Genomic DNA, 18,942 nt, shown 5'->3' on the forward strand with positions numbered 1-18,942 from the left:
AGTTAAATCTGGTACAAATACTGCTTTTGCTGAAGCATCTCTGTAAGGATGAGGATCCTGCAAGCAAAGTTGAGCACTTGCAGATGGCTGTGTCCTAAAAACACCCTGTGCTAAAGGAAACCAGTCTGCATGTGACCGGCAGGACACCAGAACTGTCTGCTGCAGCCTTCCAAATCTGTCATTTATTTCAAGGTTTGTAAATGTTTCAAATGAAAAAAACAAATCCACAACCAAAACACTGAAATTGTTCATCAATTGTTCATCAGCGATTAAAAGAGGATTTGGAGCAACTGTGTTCAATTGTATTTAATTAGAGATGCCAAACTTTCAGATAATTGTTACATCTGTGGCACAAAGGGGGTTTATTAAGGGGGCAGAGCCACCATTTGTGGCCCATCTTGCTAATCACAGACCAAATCCTAATGAGGGTATTTTTTATCCTTCCATAATTTGTGATGTTACAGTGACATGTTAACACCACCAACTGAGGGAAGTGGCTCTGCTCCTCTGAGCAGCATGGGGTTCCCTGGCTGTGTGTGAACAGTGCCTTTTCCTCTTTCTTCTGATGATCCTCAGGTAGGGAAAGACAATGGGTACTCAGGTTTATGTTGGTGCTGCAATACACCAAAAAGAGGTGTGTGTCTGTGTATATATATATGTATTGTCTAAAGTGCTTAAATGCTTGTTATATGTTTCCATCAGTGTTTGATAAGTGGTTCATAGAAGTTTACCTAAATTGGAGGTAGGTCTTTAGACACTCTTCTCCATACATTTTAAAGCAGCCAGTAAGAATTCTACCTGAGCTCTAGCTTGTCTGCTGTGGAGGATTGCATCCCAGGAAGCTCAGCAACCCCAGCTTCTATTTGACAGAAAATCTGCTGAAGAGACTTACATTGGCTGCATCAATGAAGTGTGTTCTCTGCAGCATACATACACATGCACGTATATACCCACATCTCATCATTTAGGTTGGATATAAGGAGGAAATTCTTTCCTGTTAGGGTGGTGAGGCACTGGAATGGGTTGCCCAGGGAGGTTGTGAATGCTCCATACCTGGCAGTGTTCAAGACCAGGTTGGACAAGGCCTTGGGTGATATGGTTTAGTGTGAGTTGTCCCTGCCCACGGCAGGGGGGTTGGAACTAGATGATCTAAAAGTCCTTTCCAACCCTAACTATTCTATGATTCTATCTCCTATGCGTAGATGCCTGCTTGCTCTTGCTTTCCCTACATTCAGCAGGCCCAGAGCTCATGCCAAGATGAATGCTCACCCCTCCTTGCCACAGCTAATCCTAATCTCAAGCAGAGTTTTAACCTGAGCAATCACAGCAGCAGTGACGGGAGCAGGACACCATGCAAGCAGGCAGAAAGCTTCTCAGACCCTGAGAGGATCCTCCCATTACGTGTATTTCAGAATGAAAGCAGGGCACAGATAACCCTCCCCAAAAAACAACTTCCTGACAGGCACTGAAAGGAAAAGAGATTTCTAAAGGGTAGTTTCAGCTCTCCATGAATCACAGCACATTTATAAACGCAGGCTGATACATGGATCTGTTTAAAGGTGATGCATTATTTTTACTATAATAAAGGGGTTATAAATATTTAGCAATTGTTTTAACAGCTACAGACTGTTTTCATTCCTTGATTCCTCTTTTAGCATAGTGGGGCAGTCATGGATCTGGAGCAATTGTGACTTAAATTCTTTCTGAAGACCTTTTGTGAGCTGATGTTCTGAATTTAGTGCCATTGCCTTAGCCTGGAGCAGCCTGGTTCCTGGGCTAAAGCCCTCTCAGCAATCTGACAACATGGTTCCCCTTTATTTGTGCCCCATCTGTGTGACTGAACAGGAAGCTGTTTCTTTTTTTTTTTTTACAGTACAAGTTCAGTTGAATGTACATAATGAATATTTTATTGGTGACACTGTGATCTGGTCACCTCCAGTTACCTCACATTGTTTTTCCTGGGTTCTTTTCATTCACTAGACATTCTTTTGTACCTGGGAGCTGTAAATGGATCAGTATCAGCAGCAGGCATGTTCCTATGTCCTAGGCAACCTTTACATCTGAATTTGGTGTTCTCACAGCTCCTGGAACAGCGCTCTCAGTCCACAGAATATGCTCCTGGTTCCATTATGGCATTTGTTATTTAGAAAAGTTCACTTACACCCAAGTTTGCCAGTACTCCAGAAAACCAAAGGCTTCACCACAGAGATTCAGTACGAGACCATTAAAACCATCTTCCCTGCTGCAGTACCCTTTCCTGTGGGTGCAGAGGCATCACTGAGCTCACCTGCAGCTCCTTTCTCTTGCAGCACTGGGGATTTCTCCCTTGGAAACACAGTCACCATTGCCTCCCTCCCTCCTGCTGGCACAGTTCATCACTGACTTTTCTCCCAGGTCAACAGACTGGTTATTGTCTATTTCAGCAGCTTAAAGTGTTTATTTTTAGTCTTTAAGACTAGTAGTGGATTCTCACTGTCAAAAAATAAATGCTGAGCCACTTAATTCCTTTTCTGTTCTTGTTTGGCAGCTATCAGCTGTTGCTGATCCCTAAAGCAAATTTACCACCTTACAGAAATTATTAATTGGTTATTTCTTGAGTGACAGCTTGTGTAGTAGCAAACTGAAGTCCTCTTCCCAAGGATTACCCAATGTGCCAAATACTCAGGTAGAACGGCTGTGGTTCCTTTGAGAAAATCTACCTGCACAAAAAGAGCTTGTATCTTACTTCATATAACGAATAACCGTATCAGAACATCTTATGTTGAACAAATACTTTTATTTACAAGAGCATATGTGACAGTTTTACAATAAAAAAAATGGAACAAGTCTACTTTCAGTCTTCAGTCCAGTTTAGTCTCCAGCCTGGCTGATTTCTTAACTTGGCTTTCTAATTTGGAGACCAAGTTTGTGGCAAAACTGTAATAAACAGTAACTTGGTACCAGCATCAGTGTTAAACCCACACAATACAGTTTAGTCTCTTCGTACATAGAAGATATTATATCCAAGTTCAACCATACCCCCAATAAGCAGGGCCCACAGAGGGATGAACACATAGGCCAGTTTCATGGTGGTGAATCGCTGCAGTTTAGCACAGAGGGCGAGGCAGAAGGCCAGTTTGAGCAGCATTGCAATGAGGTACCAGGCTTTCTTCTTGATGTTCTGGGAGCCGTTGCGAGGGTCGAAGCCAGACTTGCAGCGTCCGGCCATTTTCACAATGAGCATAACTAGAAGGATGGTATCGAATATCCAGACTGGAATAAAGATGAGGAACCAGTTCCACGGCGCTTTCTCATCCAGCTTTAGCACCAGCATGATCAGGAAGAGTAACGTAAAAAGCCATGTCAGTAGTACTCTTTGGGCCAGGGACATTCTCATTTAAACAGCTTTGAGAGGAAGTCTTTCACTGTCAGCAACCTAACAAAACAGAAGAGGAGGGATGCACCAAAAGATGGCACCACACAACCATCAGGCATATTCCTTAAAGGAGACTTAGGTTCTTGTTACTTTTTTCCCACTCCTAACCTCACCTACATTCTGCTCCCTAGCATTTCTTTCAGAACTACCATTCCCAGGGAAGCACTCTATTTTGGTCCTGTCCACCACTCAGTTTAAGTGCCCTAGAGCAGTTGTGTAAACTCCCTTCATCTGTTCTGTGAAACAACACTTTAATCCTAAACTAGCAGTCAAACTCATACGGTGGTTTCTGTAGGCTGAGAATATGTGTAGGTCCATTTCCCTCCAGTACTGGAGCACTCATATCAAGTTAATGCTTGCAGATAAACCTAACAATTCTCTCTCTGTAATAAAATCATCACAGCGAAGCATAAACCAACTAACAAGCCCAAGTAACGACATCTGGAGCATCCCCTAGCCTGCAGAGCTGCAGTGACCACTTCCAGTCAAGCACCAATCTTAAACTACCAACAGCTACAGATCATGTTTGCCTTCCAGCAGGTATCTATCTGAAGCATGCAGACACTGGCTGACAGGAAAACTATTCCATCTCATCAGCTTGGCATTATATGTACATTTCCAGGTAGGCACGATGGAAGAAAAACAAGATGGAATCTGTCTGCTGATACACAGTTCAACAGACCTACGTTTTTCTTTAGTCTGGAAATTCCTCTTAAGGAAAAGATCCCAGTTTAGACTAAAATAAACTAAACTGGAGTTACTGTCAGTAATCCCTTCCCTTGTGTGACCCAGAGCAAACCAGGTTTAAAATAGGGTTTTTGCTGTTTCCATTCTTGTGCATATCACCAAAGGGGCTGGTGGATGCCAGTTGCTGGCTGGATGGCACACAGACTCAGGGAAGGGGTGAATCTTTGCACTGACACTCATATGTAAGAGGTAACTGCCAAGAAGACAGAAAACTGGAGGAGGTTTAGACAGCATTGCTCTGCTCCCCATGAGAGAAACACACCCAAACCAGCCAGTAGTGCAGAGGATTACAGAACAACTACCATGACCTGCCTGAAGCGCTGCCAGTATTGTGAAAACATTCCCAATATTCCCATGTCCAAGTCTGCAGCTAAAGCGGAGAGAGCAGTGATCTGCAATAGCTTCAACACTCCTTTCATGACAGCATTTCTGAAAACTACTTGTAGAAATCATTGCTACAGAGAGCACAAGGAGTATCTCTCATGAGCAACCTGGAGAAAGGGGAAACCAAAGAAAGAGTCTGCAAAATCCAGCCTGAAAGGAAAAATGGAATTCAACACCGTTGGAAGTATCAGGTTATCAGATACACAAAGAAGTAAGTTGCTATCAGCTGTCCGCGGAGCAAACAGAAAGCTACTGAAGGTGTACTGGATGGGGTGACTCAATTTGAAGGTTGCCCGCTTGTTGAGAAGATTTTTGCGTTTCCCAGGTGTTCAGAACCACTTTTAGAATACGCAGACAGAAAATCTGGAATGGGATGTTCTGCTGCCTTTCTCTGACCTAATTTAAGAGATGGAACTGAAGGACTGGGCAGCACTGCAAGGCTCCATTCAATTTTAGTGGCTTTTTTTTGGATGAAAACCTGAACAACATCCAAGTGTACTCTTGAGATCCTACAGTCCAAGTAAAGGAAGGTACCAAATTTTAAAGGCTGACAGCTGGGGACACATCTGACAGTAACAAAGGGCTCCATTACATGGAGCACTGCAATCTCCTTAGGAAAGGAGGTTATCAGCAGACTCTCAGCTAAAGGCCAGCTATCACAAGACAGTTAACGCTGGCAAAAGGATGTAGATACGGTGCAAGCCTGAACTGTCTCTTCTGTGAAAACAGTGAAGGAAATGTCAAAGGCAGAGTGTAAAAATAAAACCCTTCTCAACTCCTCACAGGACTCAGTAATCAGTAGGATGTGAAAGTTTTCAGTAATGAGAAACCGTATCTAAGCAGCATTACTGACCTTGGCAGGGTGATCTACATAATGAGAATATGATGATAGCTAATCCTAGCCTGTTGGGGGGGGAACAAAGAAACTTACACACATGACATTCAGCTCAGTATTAATGATAAACAGATCTAGGAATTTAATCCTTGTACATTGCTAACAAGGTTCAGGAAAATTATATTATACTGAAACCAAATTAAAGGATTTTAGCTTAAATGCCACTGTGAAACCCATTCAGCAGGTATGAGTAATTTAACACCTAGAAAGAAACATCTCCGTTTTAAAACTACATTTCAAATAGTTTGATGTGAATACAGGTTAGGTGTTCACAAGTCCTCCTCTCAACTGGAGCATTCTTAGTTGAACTAAGTCTTAGTGTATGCAGATTTAAAAGTGTACGTAAACTCACACTACAACATCGCGGTAACCGGAGTGCTGTTTTACTCCTTTTAAGTAAAACAGACTCCGAGTTCTATATTTAACAGAAAACAAACAAACAAACCCCTCCCAAACACTCATGAACTATCCGGAAGAACCGAGGAGGAAACGGGCAAACCAGCGGCGGGTGCCGGGCTAAGCAAAGCCAGCGGCAGAAGCTCAGCAGCCCCTCGCGGTGCTCCGAAGCCAGCACTGCCTGATCCAGCCGGGGCCGCCCGGTGGCTGCCCTCGGCCACCGCCGTCTGCCGCAGCTCGGGGTGTTCCTTGGCCCGGGGAGCCGGGCCGGCCCCGCGGGGCTGGGGCTCGAGCTGCTGCGGGACAAGGCCAGGCCAGGCCGGGCCGGGCCCGGAGCCCCGCAGCCGGGTGGGGACCGCCCGCCTCTCCCGCCCTTCCTCAGCCCCACGGCTGACCCTGCGCCGCCCGGCTTCCTCCGCACCGCACTCCGGCCCTCCTTGTCGGCCCGGCCGCCTTCTCCGGCCGCTTCCTCGGCCGAGCCGGCTTTCTCCCTAGCCCCCTGCCCCGCCATGGCAGAGGCCCTGCCGCCTCAGGAGCAAGGGCGCGGGACAGAAACCCGAAGCGGAGCCCCCTCTACGCCCCCAGCCGCCACCTACCGCCAGCTCCGCCGCCGCCTCCCACGCAGGGTCTAGGTGCATTCCCCTCCGGCCCGGGTACGCACACCCAGCACAGGTGAGAGGCGGCCGGGCTGCCTCAGGAACCCGCCCACCTTCCTTCCTTCCCCACCGCCCCGGGGCTCTGATTGGACAGTAGGGACGTACGTCATACCGCGCCAGGGAGCCATTGGGTAGAGATGACGTCGCTCACAGTAATCCCCGCCTCCCTCAGCTATTCGGTAGCGGTGACGCCCGTCAAGGCCCGGCAGCCCTCATGGCGAATGGCGGTTGGGCCTGGCGCTCGCGTCCCTTTGCCGCCAATTCGAACAGCAGGCTGCCAGTCACACTGGCCCCGCCTCCCGTCCGTCGACAGCAGAGCCCCACCTCCCTCTGTCTCGGTGGCGCGCACCGTGGCAGCAGCGTCCTATTGGCTGCGCGCTGTTGCTGGCGCGCACCGTGGCGGGTGGCGCGCTGTTGCTGCAGCTGCCGCCGCGCGGGCGTGCGCGTTCTCTTCATCCTCCTCCTCCCCCCCCCCCGCCCCACTCCGCCTCCCGCTCCCCCCTCCTCCCACCCAGCTGTTGCCTCGCGCGCTCCCGCCGCCTCGCGCTCCTCTCGCCGCCGTTGTGTGCGGCGCGCGCTGGCCCGCTCCTCCGCGGCACCGGGCTGCCGGTAAGGTCGGGACCCGGTGGGAGGGTAGGGGGGGGCTGGCGGGAGGAGCGGGGCTGAGGCTGGGAGGCGGCCGGGGTGAGGCAAGGTGCCGGTGCCGGTGCCGGTGGCCGCTCGGCGGGGGCTGACAGGGGGCGGCCGGCGGGCCCGAAAGAACATCAAGGGGTGGCGGAGCGCGCTCTGCCGCGGCTCTCCTCGCGCTGGGAGAGCGGCTCCGCTGCCCGCCCGCGCGCCGCCGCTGCCGCGCCGGGGCCTCCCGCCCCCCCGGGGCAGCCTGGCCGAGGGAAGGGCGGGAGGCCCGCGGCCTCCTTGCGCCAGGTGCCCTCCAGCGGGAGCTGGCGCGGGGTCTCCGCGGGCCCCCGTGAGCCCTCGGCCACCGGCCCGCTGGTTGCCGCGTTCATTGTGACGGTAGGCGCTGGGCTGCTGGCCCGTGCCGTGCGTGTCGGTGCTCCTTGCCACGGCGGGCTTGTGTTGCTGCAGCGCACCTTTTCCGTGTTAAGTTGCTCTGATACATCTTGAGCTGGTCCGTTGCCTGTGTCAGGTGACAGAACGCTTTTTCTCCTTTACTTTAAAGGTCCTAAATTTCGGCATCTTCACCTTTATATTTGACCTCGTCTCCTAATTCTGTTTTACACATCTTTTGGTGCTTTCTTCCTTAGCCCTTATCCCATCTTTTTCCCCTTTCCACCCTGAGTCAGTGACAACCTGTCTACAGCATATGTGCTGTCCTTAGTTTGGGTATCTGAACGTTAGGCTAGTTTCTTCTGTCATATTCATTTCCCCAGTGTTTTATTTGCTGTTCTTTCTGTGAGTAACAAAGGAGACAGCGGAGGGGAAAAATGATTATGCAGTAGTCGAACTAGCCAGATGTTTGCTTCTTTTACCTTTGTTTTTCATTCATACTCCCCAAGTGCATGTGGCTCAGGTGTGTTGGACTCAGTGAGTTTTAGTCCACATTCTCAAGCTCTGTGCTTGGTGTTTTGTCTTTCACTGCTTTTACATGCTGTTGGTCACTTTCAAGACTCAGCAACATGACTCTTCCTCTTGTTCAAAATTTGCCAGTGCCTTATCCATCTGTCATATAATTAACTGGAAAAAGTAATTAATTGGAAAACCTGACTTGTTGAAAGCACTGTAATTAATGATCTGAAACTCTTTCTGATGAAACGTTCCTGCAGAAAATACAGCTGGTTTTACAATTTTGACACAAGTTCTGTAATAGGAATGGGACTAAGTACAGCAATTCGCCCATGTACATCTTCCTGCCAGTGCTGTTAAACAGATGGTGGATTCTGCTTTATCAGGGGGAAGTCCATCACTTGAAATAACCTGTTAATCCCAGTAAGTGAATCCTAATATCTTTAGCTGCACTTAGAGCCGTCACGAAGTGGCAGAAGGGTATATTTCTGTTCTATACATTAGCGCTTGGCATGAGGCATTTTGTTTTCCTGGGGCTGGCTAGAGGCTGAAAGTGTTCTGAGAATAAGTCGCTGGGTTATAAATAGCTGTATGCATTTGGCTATTTCTGGAGCTCCAAAGGTTTTTGTGATCTTCTTTGATTTGCCCCTTTATCTGTGACTCCCTAGAAAGGATAGTCCTTTTCTCAGAAGCCTTATTTTTGTTCCAGCACGGTGTTTATGAACCGATGTCTGCACACACATCATTCTTCTTCATACAGCTTCAAAGGTTGGATTTTAATGTTTTTTCCCCAGAGTTCTACTTTACAGTATTTGCAAGCGATTTTCATTTCTGAAGGTGAAGGTTGAGAGCAATGCTTGGAACTGGTGTGTTTGAGATCCTGATGCCTGTTTGAAGTGGAATGTTTGTGCAGATGGTTTTTATGTTGCTATGTTTTGCTGCCAGTGTATGTTTTTCTTCTGGATATAAATACTATAAAGGATATAACACGAGCCTGAGTCATCTGAAAAAGAATTTGGAAACCTAGTTAGTTTAATTCAATGCTTGTAGTAGATTTTCTTTTTTCCTCTTGTATTGTGTGGAATGTGACATGCAAATAAATTGTCAGTAATTGCTGGGAACTCCATGGAGCATTTCAAGTATTCCAGTAGTACTGGAATTCTTCCAAAGCAGAGTTAGCTCAGCTTGTCTCAAAAAGTTGGTCTCGGCTGTACCCACAGCTGCTGAATACTGGTGTGAGTTCTGGGAGAACTCAGAACCCCGTGGGATAGGCTTTGGAATAGGAAACAGGGTATTGATGATATATTCGCAGGGGGGCATAGGTGCATTAAGGAGATCTCGAGGTAACTTTGTCGGGGGCAGTGAACCAGACAGTGAGGGCTGGAGAGGCTCTTGGTGGTGAACAATGCTGTTCCTGTCGCAGCTGGCAGGGGTCACTGGAAAGCAGGGACATCACTTCTTTCCCGAATATGCTGCCTTCCCAGACTGTTTCTAAATGTCATGTGTTCTACTTGTTTATAGTGGAAATTTGGTTAAGAAGTAAAAACAACTCTTCTTCCCCCCCCTTTTCTCAGGACCCTTGTGAGTGAGAGTGATGACAGCCACAGGGTGGGGTTATTTTGGCTGTGAGGAAGTTCTCATAATAAACACCACACTCCATGAAACATCATCACCCAACAGTTTATGTGAATTTTTAGCCAGGTTTACTAAGGGCACGAAGCTCCTACCATTACTTTCTTTGTCTGTCTTCTCCTTTGAGTAACTTCTTTAGTCGGTCAGATGGCAAAACCAAGTTTAATGACAACTGAAAGATATTAGATACCTACACAGTGAGAAATTATTATGAAACCTGATAGGTAGTGACTCAAAATAATAATACCACCTGAAGAAAGGCAGTTACATTCGTGTCCCTTCTTTAGTCAGGAAGAGAGCAACTGCTGGCTGGTGTGTGTAGAGCTCTGAGCCTTGCTATGGTGTGTGCTGCTATGGGCCCAGCCAAACAACTGGGGCTGTTGGTGAGACAGGTCAGGGGCAGGAAAATAATGTTGGGTGAGGCAGAGAAGGGCAACAGGGAGCCACAGCCCACTGGTAGGAGCAGACAGACTTAATTGCTTCTGCCCATGGAACAAGGTAGGCCTGTTCTTTCTGTAATGCTTTTATGTTTTAGGAAGGAAACACAACTCTTTTGGGATACCTCTGGCAGAGGTGCTGCTCCTTCTGACTGTTTAAGGACAGCTGAGCACTACTTACTCTTCAGGTATGTAGTCGTGTGAAAAAGAAAAGACTTTGAAAGCTTTCGATACCATGATTTCCCTCCTGAGTGTAGTGTGCTGTTATTCATCAAGATCCTTCTTGCTGGGTCCAGAGGAAATGGTTAACCACTTGAAGAAATTGTATTCAAATTTGTAAGGAGAACACAAATTGCTTAATAAAGTGCCTATAGGGAGAAAGGAGTTAATAGTAATTAGGCTGTAATGTATTACTGTGTAATGTTTGAGTATGCTCTACATGCAGTCATAGAATAATTTAGATTGAAAGGGGTCATTGGAAGTCATCTGTGTGGTCCAATTCCATCTCAGATTTACAGCAAACATGTCTCCATGTGTAGAGTTATGTTGTCAAGGCATTTGGAAACACAGGTTATGTTTGTGCTTTATTTTTCATTAGTTGAGGGGAGGATATGAGGGAGTTCATGGAGCTCTTCTCTTGTTTCTTAATTTACATGTGTAAAGGGGATTTTTTCCAAATTCTCTTCTGCTGGGAATACTCTTTAAGTGAGACATGTAGTGTTCGGTATTTAATTCTTTGTTCATTTGAGGTGGTCTTGGTTGATGTACTCCAGAGAGACTAGATGACTTCCTGGAATGAGTCCAAGCACTGGATGGAAATCTTATTTGCAAATACATTTGTGGTTCTTGTTCTCAAAAAAAACAAAGTACAACTGGGAAGCGTGAGAAGAAATTAAAGCAATATAGCATCGAATACCGAGCCAGGCAAGCCTTGCGTTTGGAAGTTGGCCAGCGCCAGATGCTTTTGGGGGTTAGGTGGTTGGCAGATGCCAGCCTGGCAGCTAAATGCTCTTCGTGTTCAGCTGTCTAAGGGACAGATTGTTCTATGCTTGCTGTGTTGCTCATACTCCTTCCTTGGTGTTAGCTACTGGCCATTGTGGGGTCAGGTTAGGTAGAGTATTTGTGTGGTTGCATACAGCCCTGTGATCCGTTTGGGTGTTTTCTTGCATCTTGGTCATGAAGCTTGAGATTCCCTCAGCTGTGTGTTTATTTTGTTTTTCTTCTTATTGTTTGTGCTTAAATGGCTGCTTTCTTTTTGAATCCCAGTAAAATCTTGGCTTCAGTGACTTCCTGTGGTACTGACTTTAACAGTCTAATTATGTGTTCTAATATAACATTTCTCTGTTAAAGGCTTGGCTTTGCTAGCCTCTAGCTTTTTAATGAATGAAGTTCCCTGTATTATCGGAAGCTGTTGTTTTCTTGGCTATATTTTCTGTATGTATCTTAAAGTCTTCATAGAATCATGGAATAGTTTGGGTTGAAAAGGACCTTAAGGTCATCTAGTTCCAACCCCCCTGCCATGGGCAGGGACACCTCACACTAAGCCATCTCACCCAAGGCTCTGTCCATTTGCATTCCTTATTTTTCTGTTCGATACTTGCCTGTCTCAACAGGAGAGTATTTCAAGTGATTGATAATTCATAGCCCTTCTCAGAACACCTACACCTCCCCAGTAGTTGAATATTCTGCTTCAAATAAAATGCACGCATTTCAGGTCAGATTGCACAACCGATCCACAGAGCTGTACTGCAGGGTTTTGCTTGTCATTCCACTTTGATTCAGGTGTCTCTGTGCTCTTCTGACTGTAGTATATCGAATGGAAGAGCTCACTAAACCACCAAATTTCCTTTCTGGATTTGAGATACCTAGTTTTAAAGCTTTTAAAGTTCAGCACCCTCCCCCAATATAATTGGCATTATTGATGCCAAATTCTGTTTATATTGCCTATTCATTGTTAAAGTGGATCCAGGTTCTTAAGCTTTGCTAATGTAAGATTGTCACCTGGAAATTTTACTACTTTGGGTTTTCTTCTCTGACATATATAAGGTAAGTATTGTGAGCACTGCTGGACCTATTTACAGAACTTTGGAATAACAGGGCAGGGCTCTGTTCACTCTATGGAAGGACTTAATTTAGGCAGTACTTCATAAAAACTAGGCTATTGATTTAAATATGGGGAGGAAAAGGGGAAACAGTCTTAATTAGTCCAGATGAACTCTGTTAATGGTACTTCAGAAGGCAGGCAGACATCCAGAGTGTTCAGGAGGGCTTTGGTCAGAGCTGCCTCACTACTGGCAGTAGCATTCGTGGTCACCTTATTCTGTGGTTAACAGGTCAGTGGAGCTAATTCAGGTGGCAACTGCTCATTTACTTAGTAATGGCAATTGATTCCTTGAAGCTGTCTCCTGTGCAATGGGCTCCAATGATGGTAAAGAGGGATGGAAGGGTGACAGAGAAGGAGGGTGGACTGTGGCAATACCGGTTTAGAGTGGTTAAAACAGTTGTGAAGCCTCACTAGGCCACCCTGATCTCCACTGTCTCTGTGTGGACCTTCAGTGTCCCTTTGAGTGATTTCTTCTGCTGCAAGTTCCCTCTTACGATCTCCAGCAATGAAGGGCATCTCTGTTTCTTTATAAGCTAACATTACCAGTCAGTGCCTGATGAAGCAATGTGGAGATGAGTGTCTGTGTTCATCTTTCTCATAGAAGTCTAATGGTCAGCATACTTGGAAAGCTGTGATTTCTGGGTACTCTCATCCTGAGTGGCTTTAATGTCAAACCTCCAGAAAGAGCTAGCCACCGGGCATGTGTATACTGCATGCGATCTCAAATGCTTGCCTCTTGTCACTGCAGGGTCGTCAGGTATGTGAAAGCTGGTGGAACATGAAAGCAGGCTAGGAAGATTTAGTCTAAGTTTAGTTTTGGGGTTAGGATGTTTCTGTGTGAAGGAGAAGGGGGGTCTGTGTGCACTTTGCCTTGGGCAGGCACTGCATATAGGAGCTAGCAGGCAAGGGTTGTGATCCAAGGAACTTCTAGGCACCTGATAAGGCAATAAATAGACCGTTTTATTCAGACTGCATGCTATTAATCTTTATTATCCAGTTAGCCTACTGCAGTGAAGAACATTGACCTTATTTTGTTCAATTTTCTGGCTGGTTTTTGATCTGTGGCAGTGTTTGCTTTTCATGAACAGCAGTCTATTTAGAAGTCTGACATCCTTCCAAAGGCTCTTTGAAAGTCCACGTATGTTTTATCACTTGCTCTTGTTTATCAGTTAGTTTGACATGTTCAGAAATACTGATATACCAAGACATGATCTTCCTTTGCAGAACCTGCTGATTAGACCCTATCAGATAGTCTTGCAGGTATAATGGTGTTCTATTTTTAATGATTGCTTTGCAGATCTTGCCAGATACACATGTAAGGCTTGTTACTCTGCAGCTCCTTGTTTGGATCACTCCAGGGACTTTGTGACAAGCAGAGGATCAGAATTTGCTGCTCTGCTGTTACAGATACGTGGCTGTTATAAGAGACTGCAGCTTTTTCTGACAGCTCAGCCACTTCATGCCTCAGCTGCTCCAGCGAGTTTCTGGATAACTATTTGCAGAACATGATGCAAACTTGGTCATTTAGGAGTGGTTTTCAACTTCCTGACTGTACTCATCGAGAAGCCACAACTCTTCAGCATATTGCCTGGTGATAAACACGTCTTCCTAAACATCAAGTCAGTATTTTCAGTGAGCAAGATTTATTGTTGCAGGAAATTACTGTTGTATTTAGAATCACGAGGAGGACAAAAGGAGTGTAGCATTTCATTTCAAGCTGGCCACTATATTTGGACGGCTTGAGTGTTTGTTTAGGAGAGTATAGGTATAAGTGAAAAACACAGGACTTGGAGAAATTCTGTTCCTTAATAAACCTGTTATGGTTCGAAGAGCAGATACATACTTTCTCATTGTAAGGTTGGAAGTATGACTAATGGAATATAGAATCATAGAATAGTTAGGGTTGGAAAGGACCTTAAGATCATCAAGTTCCAACCCCCCTGCCATGGGGCGGGACACCTCGCACTAAACCATGTCACCCAAGGCTGCTATGAGGTCTCCACGCAGCCTTCTCTTCTCCAGGCTGAACAGCCCCAACTTTCTCAGCCCGTCTTCATACAGGAGGTGCTCCAGTCCCCTGATCATCCTTGTGGCCTCCTCTGGACTTGTTCCAACAGTTCCATGTCCTTTTTATGTTGAGGACACCAGAACTGCACACAATACTCCAGGTGAGGTCTCACAAGAGCAGAGTAGAGGGGCAGGATCACCTCCTTCGACCTGCTGGTCACACTTCTTTTGATGCAGCCCAGGATACGGTTGGCTTTCTGGGCTGCAAGCACACACTGAAGCCGGCTCATGTTAAGTTTCTCATCGACCAACACCCCCAGTATGTATGTGTGGGTGTAGTTTTCAGTGCCAACAACAGGAATTAAAAAGAGCAGAACTTGAGACCAGCCATGTGTTGTGTTTTATTCAATTATTTTAAAGATGCAGCATTCTCAGAGATGTCTTGCCTTGTAGATCCAGTGTGCCATCAGCAATCACTGCATTTGGATTAATGGGGACTTTGAAACTAACATCTCTCATAGAAGATAAGAGGCAAACTTAACTTGATTGCAGTCTCCTCTAAGGGCTTGGGTTTTTTTTTTCCATTTCATTAAACATTAGAATATGTTTAAATATTAGGAGCTTTTTTGCTAATTAATAAACACTGCGGCAGAAGTAAATGATGAGAAAATAGAATCCTGGACTCCTCAGTGGAGAGTCCTTCCCCCCTATTTTTACAAGTATATGTGTGAAACCGTGTCATGTCACTTCAGATGGAGCCATGAATAGTAACCAGTTATGTAACAAAATTAGGAAAGGACTTGCATATTATAGTAAAATATCTGGAAAGGATTCTGTAATTCTCACCTAAACTTTAATTTTCCAGAATGGCCAGTAAGAGAGAATCCATGCAATTCTGTAGGAAGATACTAAATGTAAATCTATGTGAGGTTCTCGTGAGGCAGTAACAGACCATGTCTGTGCCACTTGTGTTTGACTGGGAAGGATGGACAAATCCAAGCCTTTGGATATAGCAGCAGATTTGTTTTCTTAGAAGAGAAACCCCAAACTTACTAAAGCGGCAAAGAGGCAAGGTGTATATGTAGTAAACATAGCTGTTCAGCACGTTGCGAGTCCTTAAGGCTGAGGGCATGGATTCCAGAAATGGCAACAGCAGTCCCAACCGCTGCACGCATTGTTCTTTTCCCAGAACCTGAAATAAACCTGAATAATCCTGATCCTCAACATCTTGTTACTCTTTCAGACCGTTGTGTAATTCACTGGCAAAAAAAAGTATTCCTGGGAGACAGTTACTTTTTGTGGTGCTTCCTTGCTAGTTTGTTCTTCAGGTCTTGGTGGTTTTGCTGTGGAGATGGTTAACGGAGCCTGCTTCCCATCTGATTTGCAAACCGATTCTCGCTGCGTGCTCCGTGCTGCAGCTGCAACTGAGAGTTTCCTGCTTCGGATGGTAAGTGATAAAGGGCAAGAGCTTATAAGGAAGAATAAAAATGCAGTGGCAGAAGCGGTATCAGGTACTCTAGTCTGTGGGCAAAAGAGAGATGCCTGAGAAAGTTTCTGTTTTTCTGTAACTGACATCTTAGTGGAGGCACAGGCTGGCATGGACATGCTGCCAATATGTTTGTATCATGGTATGTCATGTTTGGCATGGCTGTGTGTATGAAGAACAAGGCATGATATGCAGCAGCCAGCATAGGGACTGAATCATTGTTGCTGTTGTTGGCCTGATAAAGTCCTCAAACAACAAAACTCCCCAAGAGAGGTATTAAGGGAAGTTAAATGGTGGGGGTTTTTACCAGTTTCAGGATGATTGTGGGTTTTGGGTATTTTGGCTTTTTTTGAGATACAATGAAGTGCAAAGTTTGAAAATGTTTTCTCTTCCATAAGCAGTGTCTTAGGAATTCTGGCATCCAAATTTAGCAGTTGTTGTTGTTCTCTGAGGATAGCAAGTATGTTAATTCCTTTTAGTTACAAACTATCATGCTATTCCTTTGGGAAAGCACGTATGTTAATTCCTTCTTATGAACTATCATGACCTTGGATTGCAAGGCAGCAACTTGGGGGGCCTTGGCTGGCATGGCAGCAAGAGCACTGCTCATGCTGGCTGCTGGATATGGTCCTTAAGTTTGCCGTGTCTGATTTCTTTATGTTGTTTTATTTTTTTCTTCCCTTTTGCTGTTTCAGCTTTCCTTAAGGCTAGCTGAAAAGAACACAATAAAACTTCCACTGGAAGGCGTGAACCTGGGAGTGACAAAGTTTATAATTTGCTTGTATACAATTTGCAGTTCTGGAATGCTGTTTTGTGAACAGCCATACATAGATAAAGTACTTAAACAGAACTCTGAATGCATTGTATAGCATTTGATGTACCCTTTAAACAAAAGAAACATAGGTTTCATGGCCTGTTTGTAATGCACATGAAAATGATGAGGCTTTTCAGGCATTGCTTTGAGGGTTTAATTGTGTTCCTGATGGCAGTTGCGGAAGTCCCATGGATTTGAGGGTAAGAAGGATGACACCTTTCCAGTTCTAGTGGTGTATCCACATTGCATTGATACCTGCGTTGCCTGCTTTTGTTGTGCCAGAAGCAGCTTTTCTATCAACAGTGGATGCCTAATATGACTGAGCTGTTTATTTGGCTCATTGAAAATTAACTTGGAATATCAAATAATGTCAAGAATTTGATGATAATGTTAACTGCTATTTTGATGTTGAACCTGGAAAGGGAGGGGTTTTTATCATCATTGTCTAGGTGTGCATCAGTAGTTGTAATGTTTTGCTCTAAGCAATTTGAGTTTGTGTGATACAAATGTTGATACAAAATCAGTAATTTGGGGCCATAGGCTTTACTCTTCTGATTCTTTGTCTCTTCCTATCAGGGAATCTTAGTGAAATTATGCCTGTGATTGTGAAACTGTAATATGGAGAACATAACATAATGGAAAAACACTTATACTGTGGAAAGCAGTTGAAACCAAGTTCTAGTATTCTCACGGCTTTATGTAGCAACTTTTTAAAACTGCCTTTAATTCACCTTCAGAAGAAGAACTTCTCTTAGCAGTAATAACAATCAATGGTGTTTTAAAAATGCATTTTAGGTAAATGCCACAGCTCTGCAATTTTACTCCTAATGGTGTCTAGTGAGCATGCCAGCTTCGTCAGTGACCATAGTCATAATGAGTTGAGAAGGACACTCAAGTCCTGACTCAGCAGCTGGATGGTATCCTGACCATTCAGGTTAGGGCTGTTACAAAGGAAACAGCTTCCTTGAAATACTTAGTGATTCACAGTGTTTATAGGCAAGGAAAGCAGCTATTTGTCTATGCTTCCTTGTGAATGTTGTATTTCTAGTTATGTCCTTTTGTGGACTGACACTGCTTAGACTTGTATATTCTTCCAGAAACTGACACTTTTTATCTCTGTGAGGAATACAGTTTTATTCTGAGCTTCTGTCAGAGTTTGGGATGGATTTTATTTTCCATAGACTGTCATTTAGAAATGTACATATTTAGGTCTGACTTGGATTGCCAAAACCCTGTGGATATGAGTACAATTTTCAAATATACTTCAAATTTATTTAAACCTGTAGTGTAGTATCTAATCCCGTCTTACACAGTAAGCACTGTACTGCTTAACTGAGCGTCTAACTACCTGAATATAGACATCTAAATATAGATTGTTGTGGCTTTTGAAAAAACGACTTATTTGATTGCAAGGTGTAGTGTACTTAAAAATTGAAAAATAATCATGCTCTGAAATGGAAAGGAAATAGCTAAGAAACCCCACTTCTGAATAGGGATCATCAAAACCAGGCAGTCGTCTATTTTTTAGCTTTAAGGAAGTAATGAAGTTTTGATCAAAAAACATTGCTTGTTTTTCATAGTATTAACTGTGTGATGGAAATGTTATGAATGTCTCTGTTGAATGTCACAGAGATGCTGTGATCAAGCTTTTACGTCTGGATGTTCTGTCTAATCTCTGAAGTTGGGAGTGTTTTTTGTGTTGCTCTGAAGTCTCCAACTAGTTAGGACTAAGTTAACCTTGCTGTAGCTACTCTGCACAGGACATTGTGTACAACTGAGTGCAAAACCTGGTCCCAGTCCCAGGTGAAGATATTTGACACAGGACATGAAACAAATGGCTGGATCTGGAGAGCAAGGCAGAAGAATTGTCAGTGCTCTGTGGATGTGTATCAGCTGTTTTGATTTGTTCATGTACTTGTTTGGTGCTGATGTGCCTCACAGCTCAGTTGTACCATCTGACTTCGGGATCACCATCAGTACAAACTGTCAGCTGAGCAACATATTAACTTGTAATGAATGTGCAGAGTTCTGAAATTGTTGTGGTACTTAGTCACCTGCCCTGGTGTTTGGAGAGCTGTGGGCAGATGCAGAGTAAGAGCCAGGGCTTAAGTGCCTTGAATTGTCACCGTCCACTTCTCATCCGGATAAGTTAGCTTCAGGACAAGTGTATCAAGCTCATTATACTGTTTGTCCCCTGTCCCATGCCCCCCCTAATAACCAGACCTTAAACCCCAACCACACCAAAACAAACAACCCCTATAAAAGTAAACAAACCCCAAACAATAATCCACAGACAAGTTTGCAGCCCCTGCAAGCAGGAATACTGTCCAGAAATAATGAAACAAAGCTTTTCGCCTTTCTTTTTAGTGCTGTCTCAGAAACTGTTGTGTATCTCTTGAAGAAAATATGTGATATTTCCTTGTAGAGGTATTTTTACTTGGCATA

General features: G+C 44.7%; 2 protein-coding genes across 5 annotated transcripts in view; one reads left to right on the top strand and one right to left on the bottom strand.

Moving 5' to 3' along the window:
- Positions 1-2,756: 2,756 nt before the first annotated feature.
- TMEM60 (transmembrane protein 60) lies at positions 2,757-3,789 on the bottom strand. The gene has a single exon (XM_057422511.1). It carries the CDS (start codon positions 3,374-3,376, stop codon positions 2,972-2,974), a length of 405 nt encoding a protein of 134 aa, XP_057278494.1. The 5' UTR covers positions 3,377-3,789; the 3' UTR covers positions 2,757-2,971.
- A 3,237-nt stretch (positions 3,790-7,026) lies between these two features.
- PHTF2 (putative homeodomain transcription factor 2) overlaps positions 7,027-18,942 on the top strand; it is a 67,341-nt gene continuing 55,425 nt past the window's right edge. For 3 of the 4 annotated variants that reach the window (XM_057422418.1, XM_057422422.1, XM_057422421.1), the window contains exon 1: positions 7,027-7,102. The gene's annotated coding sequence lies outside the window, so the exon portion shown is untranslated. Of the gene's footprint in view, positions 7,103-15,580; positions 15,645-18,942 lie in introns of those variants that run through there. The other variant, XM_057422419.1, reaches the window with a different exon arrangement.

The sequence above is a fragment of the Pezoporus wallicus genome, unplaced genomic scaffold (assembly GCF_028554395.1).
Source record: "Pezoporus wallicus isolate ANWC-B61680 ecotype Strahan unplaced genomic scaffold, APGP_CSIRO_Pwel_v1 contig_3058, whole genome shotgun sequence".
NCBI classification, from domain to species: domain Eukaryota; kingdom Metazoa; phylum Chordata; class Aves; order Psittaciformes; family Psittacidae; genus Pezoporus; species Pezoporus wallicus.

Coding starts and splice junctions, on each gene's coding strand:
- TMEM60 (XM_057422511.1), bottom strand. CDS start 3,376: ATGAGAATGTCCCTGGCCCAAAGAGTACTACTGACATGGCTTTTTACG.